A 21927-nucleotide genomic window follows, 5' to 3' on the forward strand; every position below is an offset into this window, starting at 1 on the left:
TGTATCATCTGATGTAGGAAAGTGTTAGAATAACCCGAAGAGATGCTGCAGAGCAGAAAGTCTGATACCTTGGTCAGTAGTTCTGGGTCCACTCTGCAAATATCCCCAAGCTCTCGGTCTTCAGCTGGACAAGATGTCCACAGCCTCACAAAGTCGAAGGATGGACGTCGCTTATTTAATCTATGCGGTTCGCTGCTTTAGCTGAAAGTCCATTCACGTGGCTAATTGCTAATTTAATTCTCTACAGCAAACTAGACACAATGAGATCGTTTTGAAACAACCACGTACCAAGGGTGTCACGTAAGGACTTGGTTTACACACATTTTAACACGTTTTCCTGTCGGGATTTTGCCAGTCAAGCTAACATTGTTACATCCGGTTCCTTCCTCCTCACTGACCAATCAGTGATAAGGAAATGAACCCAGCTGACTTCCGGAAAGACGTGACCGCTCTCCCGGATTTACTGTACTTACTGTTAGTATTACGTACAAGAATCACCTGTAAGTAACGAGCACACACTCCCCTGGTGGTGTTCCCACTTAATTCAAAATATCATAGAGAGATATAAATATATAAATGTCTTTCCTTATGTTGTCAGTCCTTTTAAACACAATGATGCAATCAAGGTTATAATGATAATTCACTAAAACCGTCATCTGGACAAATGGGTCAATTTCATATCAAATTATAAACAAAATTCAGTCCACACAGCTTTTAAATATGTTTATTATACAGACTTTAACATATTTAGCAATAGAACGTTAAATAAACTCTTTAAGACAACATGTTTTTATACAAGATTACATGAAAGTTAATATTTAAGAGAGGCGAGTTAAAAAGTGAATAACTGCCAGGAGGACGTAATAAAGAGGTAACATCTAGTGCCCACACTTTACTATGTAGAATGTCTGATTCAGATCATTTTAGCTTAAAGCAGGGGTGTCGAACTCCAGTCCTCAAGGGTGCCTGCAACTTTTAGATGTGCCTCTGCTGCACTACATCTGAATAGAATAATTAGGTCATTAGCAAGGCTCTGGAGAACTGATCTACACAAGGAGGAGGTAATTAAGCCATTTTATTCCAGTGTTTTTGTACCTGTGGCACTTATAAGAACTGCAGGACAGTGGGCCCTCGAGGACTGGAGTCTGACACCTGTGGCTTAAAGAGACACTATTGGGAACCAAGTTCCATGTAGCATCCTAATGTCTGGTACTTTATGAAGAGCTTATTTTAACAAAAATAAGCCCATTGTCTTGTAGTCATGTGAATAATTTATGTTGACAGAGAGCTACAAAGTGTAACTGTTACTTTCTGAAAAGAGCTCTGATAGAGAGGCGGTACATTTGAAACCAGGATTAACGTTCAGGTTGGTTAGGCACTAAACATCACTCATTGGTTGAACACTGTCAACAATTCTCACACAATAAAAAACAAAGCACAGACATGAACAATGTGACCAAAGACAGAAGCAACAAAGAACAAGAGCACCAAACTGGCTTTTTAAAGAGAAACAGTCAAAGGACATCAATGATTAAACCAACAGCACCATCACTAGTAGCTTAAACAATAAATGAGTGAAAGACATGATTAGATTTTAAGAAGATGGGTTCACATAATATGCTTTACTGAACCCAAAGATCAGAAATTGGCTCTGAATCTCTGATTGTGTTCTCTAGTAGTAATAAATGATTAATAGCATTAAAAATGGATTTTGCCCAAACATAATTTAAAATACAGCTACATAAGAATTGTATTTTCAAATGTATATTTTTCTTAAACGCATCTCAACTTACTGTGAGAATTTATATCATTCTGCAGAGAGGGAGTGCCTAAATTGGTTGCATCCCTTTTCCAACACGCCTGGAGCTGAAAGCCATGATGATGAGGGTGTTTGATCAGAGATGCATCCAAAAAATCTCATGACAGCAGCTTTCTCCCAATCTGCAAAATAAAGACTGTTGGGAAATTACAGAGCGATTTGTCAACCATCAAAACAATCACGAGTGGCAGCCCTCATGAACACCCATGTGTCTTTTCAGATTTCCATGCTGCGAAAAGGCTTTACTGCAAACACTACACTCAAACGGTTTCTCCCTTGTGTGAGTGCGCATGTGTCTCTTTAGATTCTCCTGTAATGTAAATCCCTTACTACAAACGCCACAAATAAACGGTTTCTCTCCAGAATGGACTCGCATGTGCTTTTTAAGGTGACACTTGTGATTAAATCTGCTTTTGCAGACGTCACAAGCAAATGGTCTCTCCTCTATGTGGACTCTCGCATGTCGCTCCAGCTGCATTTCATCCACAAAATGTTTACTACAGTCATTACAGCTGAACGCTGCGGTGTGAAAATTCATATGCTTTTTCAGACCTCCGGGATTTGAAAATTCTTTACTACAAACGCTACAAATAAAGGGTTTCTCTCCTGTGTGGACACGCATGTGTCTCTTCAGATCTAAATGTTGTGAAAATCCTTTACTGCAAATAGTACAAATCAGTGGTTTCTCTCCCGTGTGAACAACCATGTGTCTTTTCAGATTGTGTTGCAGGGAAAACCCTTTGCTACAGAAACTACAAATGAACGACTTCTCTCCTGTGTGAATACGCATGTGGCCCTTTAGATGATCTTGTTTCAAAAACCCTTTACTGCAAACACTACAGACAAACGGTCTCTGTGAAGTGTGGGTCCACATGTGCTTCTTAAGGCTTTCTTTTCTTTTAAATATTGAGCCACAAATCTCACAAGGAAATGTTTCTTCTGAATGAACTTTCATGTGACTATTAAGAATATTCTTTGCATGAAACCTTTTCCCACAATCATCACAAGCGAAAGGTTTCTCTCCAGTGTGAACCCTTACATGCGTCTGTAGGGAATGGTCGTCTTGAAATCCTTTACCACAAAAATCACAGTTATGCTCTCTCTTTGCAGTGTGAGTCTTCATGTGGAAATCAACATGAATTCTACATTTGAATCTTTTGCCACAAACATCACAACCAAATGGCCTTTCTCCTGTTTGGACTTCACTCTGAGTTGTAAGCTTGGAACTAATTTTAGATCTTTTACCTCTTTTGTGAACAGTCGTCTTAACTTGTTTGGAAGAACACTGTGCATCTGGGTTCCTGTCTGGTTCTGATCCTAAACAGTCGACTCCATCAGGTTCTGTTTCCTTCTGTTCAGCTGAGCTGCTGCTCAGACCATCAGTCTCTGTGTTGCCTTCAGTTTTCATCTGATGAAGATCTGATAACTGAGGTTTCTCTTCATCTTCAGTCTTCACAATAAGCTGCTCTTCCTCCTGACTGATCCACAGTTCCTCTTCTTCTTCCTTTATGTGGGGGAGCTCAGGATCCTGCTGGTCAGAGCTGGAGCTCCATGATTCACAATGTTCTTCTTTAACCACCACAATCTGGAGGTCTGGGAACACTGGAGCACAGACAGACATTATTGATTGGCGACAATGTTGAAGTGAGTGAAGGAGAGTCTTAAACTTCTGTGGCTGGTGGGTTATAATCCTGGAAACTGATGTCCTTAAATTGTACAGCAGGGAACGGAGCATGAGGAGGTGATGTTAGAACTTTAAAAACTGAGGACGTAAACCTTCTCTACTTTATTCTCCATCACTTCAAACAAGAAATAAATCAACAAAAACCAGGAAGTCTGCCTCCGGTCACTTTAAATAACCTGTTTCAACAACAGACACATAGCTAATTTCAATAAGGACTTATTATTAGAGAATGCCAAGACACTGTTGATATGTTTGGAGACAAATTGAGACTACTAACTAAACTATAGTAGTCCTTTAAAAAGAAACATTGTTGGACATAAAAGTTCTGATCAGATACAAGTCAAAATGTTACCAATTGTGTCACAACTGAGAAAAATATCTATGTCGATGAAAACAAAATGTGTTTGAAAAAATGAATGATTAGAATATATTAATGCACATGTTCTGTTTACCCAAGACATAATGGGAATCCAAATAAATAAAAAAATAAAACTGGAATAATTGACAAGCTATAATAAGTGACTTTCTGGGCTGGTGGTGAGGCTTCTAGACCTACAGAAATTTGTTTAACATTTTAACCAGATTCAGAATTAGTCAGGTGGAGTGTGAATAGAATAAAACTTAAAACATTGTTGCCTTTGGGATGTTTTATAAAATATATCAAGCTTTCTTAAAAGTTTGACTGACATTTTGTTCGCGTATTTGCATAATTAGTTAATTTATGCCTGGTTACTTTTAGGCCAAGCAGTAGACACATTACAACTGGAGGATTTAGAAATTCAAGGTGTATTCTACCTCTGCTCCAATGGCGTCTAGGATATTCATCACTTAGGGTTACTGATGCTTTGCTCTTTCCACCTGCAGCCCAGCAACCCTTCTGTAACTTTCACCCAGTTTGTTTGCTCCAATGCAGACAAACTAATGTGTGTCACTTACTGAGATCCTTGCTGTCATGTGTTTCCTCCTGTTCTGATGTGGATCCTGCAGGCATGGGGGCTTCCAAGCCGAACCCTCCAGGTTCGTCAATTTCAACCTTCATCATCTCAGTCATCCTCGCTCCACCTGGGATTCTCCTTTTCACAATGCTTGTTTTCAGCCTTCACATGTTATAGTAGATGAAGGTTTCATTCACATCCCCTTTTTGCTGCCTCGAATGGAATCAGACACAAATCAGCACCTGGTCCAAGAAGGAGACCTGAGAAAATAATTCGAGACACCTTGGTCAGTTTCTGGGTCCATTCCTCAGTCTCTCGGCCCTCGGCTGGACTACGAGGCTTAGAGGAAGTATCCACTGATCCCGTCTTCCCCACAGTCTCACCAGTTCGGAAAGTGGACTCGTCTTGTTGCATTAAACCATGAACTTTATCAGCGTCAACCTCAGAGAGACTGATCAGGTCTGTGTTGTTAGCAGCTTTAGCTTCACGGAGCTCAACAGTCCTTTGCTAATGTAGCCTAGCTACTTTTTATACTGCAAACCGACGGGAGAAATAATCCCTGCGGTTACAAATAAACATCTAGAAGAGGTAACCCCCACGAAGACCTTCGAGTACTAATACATAAATCATGCATTTGTTTTACTAAATAATACGTTTTTCTATTGGGACTTACATAGTCAAGCTAACAACAAACCGTCTGACTAGTTCCGCTTCATTGTCCAATGAATGAGAAGTAAAGTTCGTCCGTGAAAACCTACTTCCTGCTTAAAACGTAAGCGTTTCACAAGAAAAGAGCATCGATATAAATAAACTATTAAAACGTTTAAAGCAATGTTTATAATACATTCTTTTTACTTTAAACTTTTCAAACAGAAAAATATGACATTTGTAGGTTTCCAGTGCATATAAAAAGTCAAATTCAATCTTAGACTCTAAATCGTTTTGAAACACAGAAACTCATATTCATGACTACACATAAGAAGTTTGGTAATTAAATAAACAGGTGTGTACCTTGTTGGGAAAATGAACATGAGATTGTCATATGTGTACAAGTTTGACTCCACATTAGGCATTTGGGTAGTGAACCGCACCGACCGTATCGCTCAATGGAAACAAGGCATCTGGATTTAGTCTAAAGTTTGGATAGCAAAAAAATCACAGCCCTACCTATAAACACTCCACAGTGATACATTTCAGCTGTACATGTATGCCAAAATTTGACAATCTCATTTTCATCACAAAAGAATAACTGCAATTTTCAACAAAATAACATTTTAGTTTCCCTGCTGCACAGTGGCGCAGTTGGTAGCACTGTTGCCTTGCAGCAAGAAGGTCCTGGGTTCGATTCCCGGCTGGGGTCTTTCTGCATGGAGTTTGCATGTTCTCCCTGTGCATGCGTGGGTTCTCTCCAGGTACTCCGGCTTCCTCCCACAGTCCAAAAACATGACTGTCAGGTTAATTGGTCTCTTTAAATTCTCCCTAGGTGTGAGTGTGCGTGTGCATGGCTGTTGGTCCTGTATGTCTCTGTGTTGCCCTGCGACAGACTGGCAACCTGTCCAGGGTGAACCCCGCCTCTCGCCCGGAACGTAGCTGGAGATAGGCACCAGCAACCCTCCTGACCCCACTAGTGACAAAGGGTGAACAGAAAATGGAGAAAAGTTTCCCTATTTACAAAACAAAATTCACAGAATTTATGAAAATGAAATGGTTAAAAAAAAAAACAACCACGTTTTGTCATGTTTGCTATTTATTTTCTAGTTGCCATTTTAGACATTTTCTTAGTATTCCTAATTATTTAAAAAACATTTAAATCAGACTCAACAGAAGCACATGTGCTCTCAGCTTCACATGACAAGTTATTTACAAGATGATTCTGTATCATGTTCTTGATAAAAGATCTTGTGGGTTTAATGTCTGCAGTGAGAACGTATAAAAACTTTTGTTTACATCTCAACCTCCAAGGTGCTCAATGAATTTATCTCAGTGAGTAATACTCTTTAAAATGTGTTGCTAATGAATTTTGTAGATTGCATGCAATGTCTATGACCTGCTATTAAGGTTTTTTTGTTCATATTTTTGAGATTTGTAACATGTTTTGAACTAAAAATTGTTAACTTATTAACTTCCTGGTGATTAGATGTCCATCTGCAGTATCTTTGTAAGGGAAATTGCACTGAGCACATAAATCATAGCAGTAATATCCTAGGGGAAGATTAAAATATCTGGAAATTTTTACAGGAAAAAGGTCAGATGGGATTAACATTTGTGGTGGATTCATACATTTTTTTCACACCACTTAAGGATAGTTCTCAAAAATCCCATGCCAATATTTCCTCAATATTGTTACCTCAGGTGGAATATTTTTGATTTTTAAAGTTTCATTAATCAGAATTTTTCCTCTTTATGTTAACAGAGTTTCTAAAAAGCTGCTATTTTACAGATTTGGTCATTATTTATGTCTATGACAGTGATTTGAACACTGGTATGACGACAGAACATTTTCTTCAACAGGACCATAATAAAACAATCATCAATATAACTTTTCCATAATTTAATGTGCGAGAAAATTTGAAAACAGGGAACATAAGATAACTCAGATCAGAAGGCATCTTACTCGCCGTTGTTACTCCTTTAAATTGCCTGTACAGATCAACTTGAAACATAAAATTATTTTGACAGAGCTCTTCTTTTGCTGATTTATTGATTGAACTTTCTGGGTATTATTTGTCTTAAAAGCACCAAGATGAAATTCACAACTTTGCTGACCTGCAAGCTAGGAGTGAAACATGTGTCAGTGCTGAAAACAGATGGCATACCCACAGAAAGCAGAGATTGGTTAACAAAATCATTGATTTACTAGAAACATACTGACAGATTAATCAACTGTCATAACCATTGCTAGTTGTTGACCTCAAGAACATCTATGATTTTCTTTGGCTCTCCGTATTATTAACATGCTTCATGTTTTACCATCAGTTTCTCTCGTCATTTTCTAGATGACATTTTTGATCAAATCTGGTGTTACAGACATCACAGCCAAATGGGCTCTTCTCTGCGTGGAGCTTCATATGTTGCAGAAAATCTATTTTCTTCACAAAATGTTTACTACAGTAGTTACAGCTAAATCTTGCCATGTGAACATTCATGTGTTTTCTCAGATAGGCTTGTCGTGAAAATCCTCTGCTGCAGATATTACAACTAAACAGCTTCTCTTCTGTATGGACATGCATGTGAATCTTCAGACAATTCTGTCGTGAAAATTCTTTATTGCAAACACGGCAAGCAAATGGTTTTTCTCCCGTGTGAACACACATGTGTCTCTTTAGAGTCTGATGTAGAGAAAATCCTTGACTGCAAACGTTACAAATGTACGGTTTCTCACCGGTGTGAACACGCATGTGACTCTTTAGATTCTCTTGTTGTGAAAATCCTTTACTGCAAACACTACAAACAAATGGTTTCTCCTTGAGGTGGATCCGCATGTGCTTTTTAAGAGTTTCTTTCATTTTAAATCTTGAACTGCAAACATCACAAGAAAAGGGTTTTTCTTCTGAATGGACCTTCAGGTGAGTTTTAAGGATTCTCTTTGCATGGAACCTTCTACCACAATCATCGCAAGTAAATGGCCTCTCTCCAGTGTGGAGTCTCATGTGTGTAAGAAGCGAAGTCTTTTCTTTAAACCCTTTATTACAAAGATCACAGCTGTACTCTATCTTTCCAGAGTGAATCATCATGTGTAATTTAATGTGAGTCTTACGTTTGAATCTTTTGCCGCAAACAATGCAACCAAAGGGTTTATCTTCAGCTTCAACTCCAATTTGTCTCCTACGTTTGGAGCACAGTTTAGATCTTATGCCTTTTTTCTGAACCGTCATCTTACTTTGTTGTGAAACACCCCCTGGATCTTGGATTCTGTCTGGTTCTGATCCTCCAAAGTCCTCTTCATCAGGTTCTGATTCAACCTGTTCAGCTAAGCTGCTGGTTGGTTCTTCTGTTTCCAGGGCGTCTTCAGTTTTGATCTGATGAAACTCTGATAACTCAGTTTTCTCTTCATCTTCCCTCTTAACGGAAAGATGCATTTCCTCCTGACTGATCAATTGTTCTTCCTCTTCCTCCTTTATGTGGGGTTCAGGATCCTGCTGGTCAACACTGGAACTGCCACCATGGGGAACCTCTGCTTTAATCAACATTTGGACTGTTATCTCTGAAACACACATGGACATTGCCATTTTGAAAAGCAAATAGTTTGCATTATGACACATGATGATAGAAATTTAGCAAAAAATACAAAGTAGAGCAGGGATATAACCTGCTCATATTTCAGCTTGTAAGGGTTTATTCCTCCAAATAGGTCAAGTTAATTGTGTGGACAAAACTAGGAGAAAATAGCTGTTCTCCTGTTTCATAAACCAAGGGCTTTGCTTTGCTTTGTTAGTTAAAAGTGAATACTATTACTTGCGACATAGACTGAAAATGATTGCAAGATTCCACATAACCAAGTCTTTTAAAAGAAAATACAATTATACTTTCAGCATAAGGACTGACAGTGTGTTCTGTTGGCCTTACAGATCTGAAGAAGACAGTGTTGAGAAAAGAAATTCAGTCATACTGTGAACTGAAACTAAGCTTAAAAAAAACATCCAGCCTTAGCATATTTGATCCAATATCAGATGATCAGATGTGTGTCACTCACTGAGATCTTTGCTGTCTTGTTTTTCCACTTGTTCTGATGCGGATGCTGCAGGTATAGGAGGATCCAAGCTGAACCCTCCAGGTTCATCTGCTTCAACCTTCATCGTCTCAGGTTGAAGATGATGAAGGTCTTCGCAGTAGTTGTCTTCAACCTTCACAGTAAGTCAAGGTTTTCTTGTAGCACCACATTATGAAATGTAAAAGGTTTAAAAGCCACAAACACTAATTACCTTCACTGCTGTTAGCTGCTTTAGCTACACAGCGGCTAATAGTTATTTCGCTTTGCTGATGAAGACTAATTACAGTCTGTACTGCTAATTTCGTCTGGAAATAATCACAGCGGTTCAAATCTAAAAGCGAAATCCTCACACAGGCTCTCACAAATCCGTTACAAAAACAGAACGAACTTTGAAACGTTTCTTGTTTCGGAAACTAGTCAGTCAAGCGAACATTTCCATTTCCGGTTACTTCCTTCTCATTGACCAATGAATGACAAGTAAAGCTCTGATTCGCAAAGACACTTCCTCTTCCACCAATTTACATTTCACAATAAAACAAAAAATGTTAAAAAGTAAACAATGATGAATGTATGTTTAAACAGGAAAAATTAAACACAGTATTACTCCTGTCAGCTAAGAACAGAACATCTACGGTTCAGTTCATGGAGACTCACTGAGACTAGAAAAAAAACCCAGCTTCCAATTTCACTTACAAAATATAATTTTCCGAATAAAAAATGTGTTTCTTTTCAGGCTTAAGTTTTTATTTTAATGGAAAGTTTGCCAAACAAATAAATCCACCGACACTGTGCCTGTGGATATTTCTGCAAGACTGCATCAATCTGGAACTGTAATTTTGGTTAGTCAAAATTTCTTTTAAGATTAATAAATTACACAATATCTTAAATATTTTAAAATTTCATGTCATGAAATAATATGAGTAGTCAAAATTATATTACTGATTTATTAAATAATTGATCTGTTTAGTCAAATGCCTGGCGCTTTAAATGACAAATTGAGATACTTGAAAGACATTTGATCCTCATTGGAATAGTAAAATTCTCCGTTTAGCTAACTTTATAGGATCAGAGCCAGAAGTCCCAGAAAAATATAATTTCCAACTTATCTTGCTGTGGTTTTGTCCTTTAAACAGTTTGTTTAGATGCACAGTGGCACAGTGGTTGCAGCAAGAAGGTCTTGGGTTCAATTCCCGGCCCGGGGTCATGGAGTTTGCATGTTCTCCCTGTGCATGCATGGATTCTCTCCGGGTACTCCGACTTCCTCCCAGAGTCCAAAAACATGACTGTTAGGTTAATTGATCTCTCTAAATTCTCTCTAGTTTCTGTGTTGCCCTGCGACAGACAGTCCAGGGTCGCCCGGAATGTTAGCTCCCCTCCGTTGAATTCAATTGACTATATTTAAGGTGTACAGAAAATGGATGGAAACAGTTTGTTTACATTTTTCTCCTCAATGGAGAGAGTGAGAGATCTGCTGGCACTAGCAGATAGCAGACAGACTTTCCATGTCTATGATGAGGCAGGGAGGAACTAGTGGGAAGGAGGAGTTTTGGGTGGTGTACACGGAGTTAGTATTGTTAAGAGAGTACAAATCGTTCAGGCAAAGTGTGAATAACTGGTTAGGCAGCATTTTAAAGCAGTCCTCAGGAGTCTCTACATTTCAACCTTTAAAAAACAAATGAAAGATGTACATTTGCTTAGACATGGCTAAGCGTAATCCGATCTGATTGGACATGCCTGTTCTCTGATGATGTTTTTATAAATCAATAAAAAAATTTAAAAAAAAACCCATAAAATACAATATCAGCATCTGTCTATAATGGATTTCAAAAAACAATTTTCTTTATTGTGAAATACTAAATTTGACAACGGAAGTACTGTTTCAACTCAGAACTTTACTTGTCGTTGATTGGTCATTGAGGAGGAAGAAACTGGATGTAACAGTGTTAGCTTGAGTTGCTAAGACCGGGGAAAAAGCGGCTCAAAGTTTGTGTAAAAATAGGTATGTAGTTGAAGCCTCAGACACTCTGCTGGACAGATATCACTGCTGGGTGTGTATTTTGAACCTTGATCACTATGACCAATTCTAATTTAACAGTACGTATTGTAATTAGCCTTCATTAGCGCAGTTAATGGACCATTGTCCTTTAACTATGCGTATTAGCGCTAAAGCAACTAATAACAATGTTCAACCTTTTAAAAGTTAATACTTTAGTGCTGGAGTTCACTGTCGGACTTGTGCTGAAGACCACATTGGCTGTGGACTAACCTTACTGTCCAAAAAGGCCAGAGTGGATCCAGGACTACTGACCAATGTATCAGACTCTCTGGTTTAGATATTCTCTTAATACGTTTTATTTGATCAAATGCTAATTTATGTCTGATCCCCATTTCAGAGAACAGAAAAACAGAAAATCCAGATCAAATGACCTCTAGAGCATGTGAAGGTTGAAGGCAAGGATTGTGAAAAGGAGAATCCCAAGTGGAGCGAGGATGACTGAGACGATGAAGGTTGAAGCAGATGAACCTGGGGGGCTCAGCTTGGAGCATCCTCTGCCTGCAGCATCCACATCAGAACCGGAGGAGGAAACACAAGACAGCAAAGATCTCAGTAAGTGACACACGTTGGTTTGTCTGGATTCAGAGACCGGTAACAGTCCGTCACAGAGCTTCTCACATAATCCAACAGAAGTAATTGTAAGTAACGTCTAACCTTTGCAGTTCCAAAGCAAGATTGTAGTTTCAATCTTGCAAATTACAGACACAAGAAAAAGAAACGACAACCAAGTTTGGATACAAAAATAGACAATAGTTGTCACAGTATGATTGAAAGAACTGACATGTCAGGATAGAGTTTTAGTAGCCAGGGATTAGAGCTACAGGCTTCTAACTACATGTTACTTCCTGCCAAAGAGTAGAGGGTACTTATTTCTTTTATGGTCTTTAAAAGAATGGAATAGTATTTAGAATAGTATTCTAAATTTGATTAGAAGGTTTTCATGTGCGGAGAGGTCAGAAATGAAAAGAAACGTGGTTATGGAAATATTTTTTCATTTCCAGATTCTCTTTTACCTCAATCTGTTTATTTAGCTTTTTGCTAAATATTTTCAGTAGTTTTTATTAAGATATATGTATATATATGTACATGTGTGTGCAGGGGCGCCGCCAGGAACCTTGGGACCCCTGACAAAAAATTAAATTGGGCCCCTCCCTGCGCAGCTGCTGTTACAATTTTTTGAGTCTTTCTGACCCATCAAAAGCGTCACAATTTTAAAGGCTTTCAACTGCCTTGCTTTCTTTGGTCCAATGCTGATAACTAGCACAATGTTTACTGCTCATGAATTTTACATGCAACAGTCCACATACAGTATGCAAGTAGGTTGCTTACATTTTTTCTTTTAGTTTTAGATTACTGAAATGTCTCTCCCCATGAGCAACAGTAATAGGCAACATGCAAAATCACATATAGCAATCCAGACTTCTCAAAAAATGCTATGTAGTTGCATTTTATTCAAGCTGCAGTATAGAACTTTAATGTAAACAAATGTTTTCTCCATATTTGTTAAAGCTATCACCATGTCTTATGAGACAGATAATCTGTGAAAACAATCAATCTCCTCCACCTGCTCCCTGAGCTACTATTGCTGGCTAAAGTAATGCAACATTCTGGCCAAAACAACCCATCAGAACCAGTAGGAGGGTCTTAGTGCTGTCAATCAACTTCATTCACTCACTGCTAAATGTGCTAATGGTGGAGAAACAACTTATAATTACAGGAAAATTGTTTATCTGCCGTCATTGGTAGCTATGCTAACTAGACTGAGCATTCACAACAGGCTATGCTAGCTGCAGCATAGGGATGAGCAGCCACTTGAGATTGTGATTGACAGCACTAAAACTCTCCTGTCTCTCATTAGCTGTTTCTAGCACTGGGAGAAGGCAGAGGAAATAGATTTTTCACAGATTATCTCTCATACCATACTGTCACAACATAATGACAGTTTTAACAAATATGTGAAATTTATTTTTTAAAATAAAAGTTGCATACTGCAGCTTTAGGAGAGGAGGGTCAGGAGGGACGTGGGTTAGAGCTGCTGCTGACTGACTCACCTGTTGTTAAGTGGTAAAAGGTTTAGGGACATGTTCAATATATGAATATGTTGGTAATTTCTTTCCTTAATGCATTAAATGTTAGTGAAATGGAGGCAACCTGTGTTCTGTAGCTAAGCTAACTATGCTGAATGGTTGATAATCTCACACAGTCTACCCACTTATCTCGGAGAAAAACTGGGTTATAAATTGACACTCTTGCCTTTTTCTCTCTCTCGCTCTCTCTCTATTTTTTTTTTTTTTTTTGAAAACCTGATTTTATTATTTTTCTTAGCAGCATAGTAACAGCCACAGTCTTTCTTGTCTTCCACTGACTGCTGCTGAACACGTCACCATCAAGAGCTCCAAGCAGGAATGAACCATTTCTTGCAGATCCAGGGGGGTTCTGGGAAAATATGGATGTGTGTTTTTTGGTCTTGGAGTGGGAACATAAATTTTTTTACTGCTAAAAACAATCTTCAAAAAACACAATATGATTAATTTTGTAATTGACAGGGCCCCAATTTCTTTTATTTATTTCTATGAACAAAAAATAAATAAATAAATTCTAAGGGCCCCTTGTCGATCAGGGGCCCTTAGAATTGTCATAACTCCCCCCCCCCCCCCCCCCCCCCCCATACGGCGCCCCTGTGTGTGTATGTGCACATATAAATTGTTTCTAAGCAAAAACTAATATCTTTGTGATTGTCAGTGTTTCCACTCCATCAGATGTTGGTGGTCAAAGCAGAAGTTCCCCATGACTGGAACTCCAGTTTGGACCAGCAGGACCCAGAGCCCCCCCACATAAAGGAGGAAGTGGAGGAACAATGCATCAGTCATAAGGAAATGCATCTTACTGTGAAGAGGGAAGATGAAGAGAAAACTGAGTTATCAGAGCACAGTTATCACATCAAGACTGAAGACAGGAGGTCAGCTGAACAGCTGGAAACACAACCAGAACCAGATAGGAACCCAGATCTAGTACGTCCCAATCAGAAAAGTAAGCTAATGGTTCATAGAAGAGGTAAAAGACATAAACTATGTTCCAAACTTTCACCTAAGGGCCACACGAGAGAGAAATCATTCGGTTGTGATGTTTGTGGCAAACGATTTAAACGTGAGACTAATTTTAAATTACACATGGTGATTCATAATGAGAAAATAGAACACATCTGCAATATTTGTAGTAAAGGATTTAAAGTAAAGCGTTCTCTTGAGACGCATATGAGACGACACACTGGAGAGAAGCCATTTGCGTGTGATGTTTGTGGTAGAAGGTTCCATGCAAAGAGTAATCTCACAAGTCACCTGAAGGTCCACTCAGAAGAAAAACCATTTTCTTGTGATGTTTGTGGTACAAGGTTTATGAGAAACGAAAATCTCAAGAGGCACATGTGGATCCACACGACAGAGAAACCATTTGTTTGTAGTGTTTGCAGTAAAGGATTCTCACTGCAGCAGAGGCTTGAAACTCATATGCGCGCTTACAAGGGAGAGAAACTGTTCATGTGTAGTGTTTGTAGTAAAGGATTTTCCCGACATGAGAATCTAAAAAGACACATGCGCATACATACAGGCGAGAGGCCGTTTATCTGCAGTTTTTGCGGTAAAGGATTTTCACTACAAGAGACACTGAAGAGTCACATGCGTGTTCACACAGGGGAGAAACCGTTCATTTGCAGTATTTGCAGTCAAGGATTTTCTCTCCAGCAGAATCTAAAGAGTCACATGTACGTCCACACAGGAGAGAAACCGTTTACTTGTGGTGTTTGTAGTAAAGGATTTTCTCGGCAGGTGTATCTTAAAAGTCATTCAAAGGTCCATACAGCACCGTTTAGCTGTAGTGACTGTAGTAAATGTTTTATGAATGAAATACAGCTACAGCGGCATGTGAGGTTCCACTCAGAGGAGAGACCGTTCAGCTGTGATGTCTGTAAAAGCAGATTTAATCAAAAGATTCATCTTGAAAGTCATATGAGAGTCCATTCAGGAGAAAAACCATTTGTTTGCAGTGTTTGCAGTAAAGCGTTTTCCCGACCTGGAGATCTGAACAGACACATGGGTGTTCATAAGGGCTGTAGCTTATGATTGAGAAATCTGTCCAAATCTGCTTTTAGACAGTCAACTGTTATTTTGATCCCTGCTCTCTGGAGGTTTAACCTCTGACATCGACAGTGTTTGATGAAACCTTTTGAAAGTGTTTCACTTCTTTGATCAGCTGTAAGTTAAAATATGGAAAACATAAAACTTGGGATGAGCACAGTTTGTCCAAATGAGTTAAAATAAAAATCCTTACATCGTTTCACATTGTGTTTTTAGACATGACGAAAGTGCATTAATGTCACCACAAGATGGCAGCGATACATTTGTTGAAGAAGTAAACTATAACAGAGAGACTTCAGTAAGAGGCTGCAGATTTTATGTAGCAGAGCCCTGAATAAAGTGGAAACGGACCGACTGTGAATAAAAATCGAAATTAACAATGATAATAGTAAACTGTACAAGACAATTACATAAAATACTGTCCAGTTATTACAAATAAAAATGATTATTTTTACTTGAACTGGCAGGAGGCGACAGCAGAGGTTCACCAGTGCTTAAAACATGGAAATTATTTCACAAAGTTTGAAAAAAAAAGAACAGTGTGTACAGTAAATCACCAGACATCCAGATCTGATTGCCATATTGTTATTGCTACAGCTGCCCTCTGCTGCTTGGGCGTCATGTGACAGGTCTTGCTCTTCTCATTGGTGCTTGTGATCTCTTGAAGGGAGATGGCACTACTACATCAGTATCTTCAGTACAAGAGAATTTTGTTTTGATATATCTGAATTAATAACATGTCATAAAATAGTAAACTTTTTTATTGTATTTAATTTTTTAGAATGATCCACCTGCCAAGGCGTGCTCTGTGAAACTGGTTTTCTGTGAACACTAAAATATGACATTTAAGGCAGAAATGTTTTGTTCAAGAATGGTGTTAAAAGCTAGCAATACAATTTAATACTTAGTGCCTGCCTTAATAAAAATAAATAAGATGCAAAACTATACATGTCCCATGTGTGTAAAAAATAAAATCCGGAATCCCCAGTTTAATATAATTGTCTTCTTTGCCCCGTTTATCGTGTTTTTAAATGGGATATATGTTGGATTGTACTGACACTTTTAGTGTTCAGTCTAAAATGTGAATACATTTAAATAATGGATATTATGTTTTTATTTATTTGTATATTTGTTCAACATAAAATATGTAGTCTGTTATTAGGATGATTTTTATTTAATAAGCTGGATGCAATGGACTAATAGTGGAGCTCTGCAAACTACAAAACCATGTATTTCTTCCAACTAGCAGAGCTCGCTCCATGCAGCGTGTTCAGGTTGGTGTTCTTGCTTTGTCAACATCTTTTTATTTTTTGATCAGAGTTGTATTTATGTAACCATTGCATAGAAAGTGTTACGCTGACTTTGCTGCAAGCAGTGGTCATGAACAGAATTGTTTATTGGATTCAAGTCTGTCCTAGAAAACCGTCCCCTGTAGATGGGAATGATTACTTTGGTAAATAAATATAAAAAAATGTCTTGGTTGTAACTCTGAAGTGTTTGAGTTTTTTTTATTATTCTGTGATCGTTTTCTCTCTTTTCTTGAAAACGTTGGAGTTTTAAAACTTTTGTGTACTCGCTGTCAAATAGGTAAGTCTCTGAGTCTTTGATTTATATTATTTCATATATGAAATTTATGCATTAACGTTGGTACTTATGGTGCTGCATGCTGGTTAATTGAAAACCATTGATTAATATTTCTGTGTAAAAACATTTCTTAATACTGCTATCTTTTATAAATCCTGTCATCAATGTCGTACTTGACCTCCATTTTTGATTCAGCGCTTTAGTAGAAGAAAAATACTTCCATGGTACAAAAAGATATACTAAAACTATGTGTATGTAACTGTTAGTTAAAAATCCATTTTACTTGAATGCTGTTAAATAGAGGCTTAGAGATTCATCCACATCATTCCTAGTGATTTTTATGTATATTGCTCCACCCACAAAAACAGACAGAAGTTCAAGCTTTTAGGATCTTTTCTTTTTTTGAAGAGAACTTTTTTTTTATTATTTAAACGGGGACAATACAGTTTGACATAGTTCCAAAACATAGAATGTAACAAATGAGTTGTACAGTTCTTAGCTGTTTCTAACTTTCAAGTTATGTCCTTAGTTCAGCTTTTACATCAAAATACAGTAGATGAAATCAATTTCTTTGCATCAAAAACTAGAATGACAGATGACACGTTTTGTGAAGTACTTTGGTTTAAAGTCAAAGTGTTCTGGAGGAAGGAGCGGATTATTCTAAAGATGGTAAATCAATTCTGTTCATACAATCTACTACCTTTAAAAAAAGAAGGCAAAAAATAAAGTTCATAATTTGATGAGTTAAATTCAGGCATAATTATAGCTCGTTCCAACAAGAAACAAACATTTCCTTAAGACTTTTGTTATACAAACCTTCAAACTAAAAGATTTTAATGATTTTCTACACATATCAGTTATAATTGCAGTAAGAGTTTTTTTTTCTTGTACAGAATAAATTAAACACGCGTTAAACGCATTATGTTGGGAGAAATTTTCAAGTCCTTCATCCGATTTATTTTTTTTTAGTTTAAAGTCTTTTAAGTAGTGTATGAAGCTTTTGTTTTACATTTATCAAAGTCATTGGAAACAAATAAATACAACATGTATTTAATGCATAACGGTCAACTAACTTTTACAGGTTTTTACCCAACAGTATCAGATGCTTACATTCCAAAAAGCAGGTATTTACAGTCTTAGAAAATATAAATTAAAATAAATGGAATACTGTATATTTAATGGTAAATTTCTAGAAGGTAACTTGGTTTATATTCGGTACAAATTTATCACCGTTAGTCTCAATGCAATTAGCTAGGTTTTCTATACCAATTTGAACAATGAACTAAACTTGACATTATTAATTAGGACTGAATTGTAATGTATTTAATTGACTGTATTTTTGTATGACTGGATTTAGTGTTTTGTAAAGTACCTAGAGATTATATTTGTTGCGATTTGGTCCTAAACAAAACTGAATTCATCTGAATAATCATTGAGAAATGAAACAGTGCACATAGAAAACAAAAATAATAATGCGAAAATCCTTGGCTTCAAACAAATCCTTTCTGTTTGTACACATAAGTGACTGTATAGGTGAGCTTGCTATAAAAAGTATCCCCTACACAAAACAGTACAAATGATTTCTCTCATGAACAAACACTGGAGTGTTTAGGAGAGCTTGTCATGAAAACCCATTATTGCCAACACTAGCAAAATGATTTTTCTCCAGTGTGAATAACCACATGCCTATTTAGACACTTTTTCGCTGAAAAACCTTTACTGCAAAAACTACAAGTATAGGGCTTCTCTCCTGTGTGAACACACATGTGATTCTGCAGAGTCTCCTGTCGTGTAAATACTTTACTACAGACACCACAAGAAAATGGTTTTTCTATTGTGTGAACCACCATGTGTCTATTTAAAGTCTTCTTTGATAAAAATCCTTTACTACAAACACCACAACTAAATGGTTTCTCTCCTGTGTGAACACACATGTGACTCTGTAGAAGAGCTGGTTGTAAAAATCCTTTACTGCAAACGCTGCAGACAAACGGCTTCTCTCCTGTGTGAACACACATGTGACGTTGAAGACAATCCTGTCGGGCAAATCTTTTAGTACAAACATTACAAATAAATGGTTTCTCTCCTGTGTGAACAACCATATGTATGTTTAATTTGTTCTTCTCTGAAAACCCTTTACTGCATACATTGCAAATAAACGGTTTCTCTCCTGTGTGAACACACATGTGACGCTGCAGATTAGCATGTACTGGAAATCTTTTATTACAAACACTACAAACAAATGGTTTCTCTCCCGTGTGAACAATCATGTGTATGTTCAAGTTGTTTTTCGCTGAAAATCCTTTACTACAAACACTACAAGTATAGGGTTTCTCGCTCATGTGAATACGTACGTGGGCTCTAAGATTCGGCTTTGACTTAAAACTCTTACAACAAACGTCACAGGCAAACGGTTTCTCTCCAGTGTGGACATTCATGTGTGTCTGAAGAGAACGCTTTTCTACAAATCCTTTACCACAAAGATCACAACTATGCTCTCTCTTTCCTGTGTGAGTCATCATGTGTAATTTTACAGAATGCTTACGTCTGAATCTTTTGCCACAAAGATTGCAGCCAAATGATTTCTCTCCATCTGCCATGTTACTTTGCTGGGAGGGACATACAGGCTCTGGGTCCCCGTCTGGTTCTGGCCTTCTAAAGTTCTCTGCAACAGGTTCAGGTGAACTGCTGGTTGGAACTTCTGTCTCTAGGTCATCTTCAGTTTTGATTTGATGAAGTTCTGACAACTGAGGTTTCTCGTCATCATCAATCTTCACATTAAGCAACTCTTCCTCCTGACTGATCCGCTGTTCCTCCTCTACTTCCTCCTTTATGAGAGGAAGCTCTGGGTTCTGCTGGTCCAAACTGGAGTTCATGTTATTGGGAAACTCTTCTTTAATCTCCAAAATCTCAAGGACTGGGAAAGATATAACATTGATGGACATTAATTATGGCTAACAATTTTACAAAAATGTTATATTTTACATAATGAAACAACATTCTCCTTAACATCTAAGATAAAACACAATAGCTAATTAACACTGATAAAAAGTCAAAATGTTTGGAAATGAGAACATTAACCAAAAAGTTGGATGTTCTCTCTTTTGCAGGGAACAAAAGGGACTCATAAAATTTCCAAGAATATACAGCATTAAGCCATTTTAGGATGCCTACACCAACCACTAGACTGAGAGTGGCCACCACAAATATATTCTGATATATTCCTTATCAGTAGCACAGTGCTTTAAAGAGAAGGATGTTATGTACATTGTTGCACTTTTGTAAGGTGGTAGCTCTGTAGAAAATAGGCAACTCAATTTTTTAAACAGCCGGTCAATCTATTTCTCCTGATTGAGATCAGGAAATAAAGATTTATATGACAGATTCCCCAACCTAACCAACCTGCAGCTTCTAGAGCTGATAAGAAAGAGATGAACATCAGAGGGAAGTCAGAATCGAGCGGTTGTATTATGCCTGGATTATAAATGTAGTTTGTTTATTTAATCTGGAAAACCTAAACTACTGCTTGTGATGGTCTACATTACCCTTTAAGTTCTTTGTCTAAGCTTGAAATAATGCACATTTGAATTCAGTTAAGTTGTGCAAGTTTCGTGTTAAGCACTAATGCAGCAGTGCTGGCAAATAAACTTTTGCATGAAATTGTTGACAATTAAGCAGAGTAGCAGGTGTTTTTTTTGTTTGTTTTTTTTTTTTACTCCAAGAGAGAACTTTGCATACTTTTCTAACTTACTGAGATCTTTGTTGTCTTGTGTCTTTTCCTCCAGTTCTGATGTGGATGTTGCAGGCATGGGGGGCTCCAAGCTGAGCCCCCCAGGTTCATCTGCTTCCACCTTCAACATCTCAGTAACCTGGAATTTTCCTTTTTACAATCCTTGGTTTCAATCTTCACATTTTTTAGTAAATCGGTGTTTCAGTCGCATAACCCTAGCCCAAGAACCCACGACAAGTTACCCAAAACGTCTCTGCAGCTAGCTGCTTTAGCTCCACGGTAGCTAACAGTTCATTATTATTATAGTGTGCACCGCAACAAAGGCTAGAAATATTCAAAGCAAACATATCAGCGCAACATCCTCACGAATATTGTCGAGTAAATTCTCCAAAACATCAGCACTACGCTTGACTTCCAGAAACTTTAAGCCATTTATCAAACGGGAATTAAAAACTAAAGCTAGCATTTTACATCTGGCCACTTCCTCCTCACTAACCAGTGAATGACAAGTTAAGCTCTTGTACTTCCGCTTTTCACAACAAAGCTTATGGGAACGCAGCAGTCGAAGTGGTATCTGAGAATTCCTCTGAGCTGCGTTAATCGTGTGGATAGGAGAGTTTTTGAAACAACTTTACAAAGGATTTTGTTATTTTGGCGGTTGGCATAAACTGGAGTGTGACTGGATTGGGATGACCACAAAGGTAGATGGGGGTGGTGATGAAGATGATATGGATTTTGACGAATGGACTACGGTAGGTAGAGGAAGGGGTAGAGGGAAGGAAAAAGTTTCGAAAGATGATAGAGAGATTGGTAACCTAAATAGTAAGAGAAGTTTAGAAGAATATAGTTCAGATGAAGAAAACAGAGTGATTAGGAGGAAAATGGTAAATGAGGAGTTTAAGGTAATACTTAAATTCAGGAAGGAAGATATGAACATAAACCTCAGTCCGATAGCAGTGTCTAGAGAAATAAAAAAGAAACTAGGGGAGGTTGAGTTTGTAAAAATCTTGCGAGATGGAAATATGTTGATAAAATGTAAGTCTGAAGAACAAAAGAATAAAAGCATGCAGATTGATAACATTTGTAAAAAAGTTGTGAGTGAAAAGATAATTGTTGGAGAAAACAGAGTGTCACGTGGTGTAATCACAGGTATTCCGCTTGAGGAAGATTTAGAAAAACTTAAAAGAAATATACATGGTGGTGAAGTGCGGAGATTGAAAAGATTGTTAAAATCTGTGGATGGGGAGAAAGTAGAAAGTTTTTCGATACTTCTGG

The 21927-nt window shown here is 37.7% G+C and overlaps 4 protein-coding genes across 10 annotated transcripts; 1 reads left to right on the forward strand and 3 right to left on the reverse strand.

The window, feature by feature from the left end:
- Positions 1–1069: 1069 nt before the first annotated feature.
- LOC102235664 (gastrula zinc finger protein XlCGF57.1-like) lies at positions 1070–5139 on the reverse strand. Of its 2 annotated transcripts, none has more exons than XM_014471156.2 (3): positions 4822–5139; positions 4440–4698; positions 1070–3421 (listed from the first exon to the last, which is right to left on the reverse strand). In XM_014471156.2, the coding sequence occupies exons 2-3, from the start codon at positions 4552–4554 to the stop codon at positions 1998–2000; spliced, it is 1539 nt and encodes a 512-aa protein (XP_014326642.1). In that variant the 5' UTR covers positions 4555–4698; positions 4822–5139; the 3' UTR covers positions 1070–1997. The 2 variants fall into 2 exon arrangements, with proteins under 2 accessions (XP_014326642.1, XP_023197101.1); XM_023341333.1 differs by having other exon boundaries at positions 5112–5128.
- Positions 5140–6190: 1051 nt separating this feature from the next.
- Positions 6191–9258, reverse strand: LOC102235155 (oocyte zinc finger protein XlCOF6.1-like). The gene is made up of 2 exons (XM_023341340.1): positions 9132–9258; positions 6191–8642 (listed from the first exon to the last, which is right to left on the reverse strand). The coding sequence occupies exons 1-2, from the start codon at positions 9232–9234 to the stop codon at positions 7411–7413; spliced, it is 1335 nt and encodes a 444-aa protein (XP_023197108.1). The 5' UTR covers positions 9235–9258; the 3' UTR covers positions 6191–7410.
- LOC106699812 (gastrula zinc finger protein XlCGF57.1-like) lies at positions 9211–16813 on the forward strand. Of its 6 annotated transcripts, XM_023341337.1 has the most exons (4): positions 11074–11197; positions 11350–11461; positions 11543–11757; positions 13948–16813. In XM_023341337.1, exons 3-4 carry the CDS (start codon positions 11640–11642, stop codon positions 15321–15323), a joined length of 1494 nt encoding a protein of 497 aa, XP_023197105.1. In that variant the 5' UTR covers positions 11074–11197; positions 11350–11461; positions 11543–11639; the 3' UTR covers positions 15324–16813. The 6 variants fall into 6 exon arrangements, with proteins under 6 accessions (XP_023197106.1, XP_023197105.1, XP_023197102.1 ...); XM_023341338.1 differs by lacking the exons at positions 11074–11197; positions 11350–11461 and adding an exon at positions 9211–9289; XM_023341334.1 differs by having other exon boundaries at positions 11074–11461.
- Positions 16814–16907: 94 nt separating this feature from the next.
- LOC111609925 (gastrula zinc finger protein XlCGF57.1-like) lies at positions 16908–21158 on the reverse strand. The gene is made up of 2 exons (XM_023341341.1): positions 20674–21158; positions 16908–19839 (listed from the first exon to the last, which is right to left on the reverse strand). Exons 1-2 carry the CDS (start codon positions 20780–20782, stop codon positions 18569–18571), a joined length of 1380 nt encoding a protein of 459 aa, XP_023197109.1. The 5' UTR covers positions 20783–21158; the 3' UTR covers positions 16908–18568.
- Positions 21159–21927: the final 769 nt, after the last annotated feature.

The sequence above is a fragment of the Xiphophorus maculatus genome, chromosome 10 (assembly GCF_002775205.1).
Source record: "Xiphophorus maculatus strain JP 163 A chromosome 10, X_maculatus-5.0-male, whole genome shotgun sequence".
NCBI classification, from domain to species: domain Eukaryota; kingdom Metazoa; phylum Chordata; class Actinopteri; order Cyprinodontiformes; family Poeciliidae; genus Xiphophorus; species Xiphophorus maculatus.

What these genes read in the sequence shown, in the direction of transcription:
- LOC106699812 (XM_023341338.1), top strand. Translation starts at nt 11,640, where the DNA reads ATGACTGAGACGATGAAGGTTGAAGCAGATGAACCTGGGGGGCTCAGC. An exon ending in ACAAGACAGCAAAGATCTCA is followed by an intron (nt 11,758 to 13,947) that starts GTAAGTGACACA and finishes TGTGATTGTCAG; the next exon opens with TGTTTCCACTCCATCAGATG.
- LOC102235155 (XM_023341340.1), bottom strand. Translation starts at nt 9,234, where the DNA reads ATGAAGGTTGAAGCAGATGAACCTGGAGGGTTCAGCTTGGATCCTCCT. An exon ending in ACAAGACAGCAAAGATCTCA is followed by an intron (nt 8,643 to 9,131) that starts GTGAGTGACACA and finishes TGTGTGTTTCAG; the next exon opens with AGATAACAGTCCAAATGTTG.
- LOC111609925 (XM_023341341.1), bottom strand. Translation starts at nt 20,782, where the DNA reads ATGTTGAAGGTGGAAGCAGATGAACCTGGGGGGCTCAGCTTGGAGCCC. An exon ending in ACAAGACAACAAAGATCTCA is followed by an intron (nt 19,840 to 20,673) that starts GTAAGTTAGAAA and finishes TATCTTTCCCAG; the next exon opens with TCCTTGAGATTTTGGAGATT.
- LOC102235664 (XM_014471156.2), bottom strand. Translation starts at nt 4,554, where the DNA reads ATGACTGAGATGATGAAGGTTGAAATTGACGAACCTGGAGGGTTCGGC. An exon ending in ACATGACAGCAAGGATCTCA is followed by an intron (nt 3,422 to 4,439) that starts GTAAGTGACACA and finishes TCTGTGCTCCAG; the next exon opens with TGTTCCCAGACCTCCAGATT.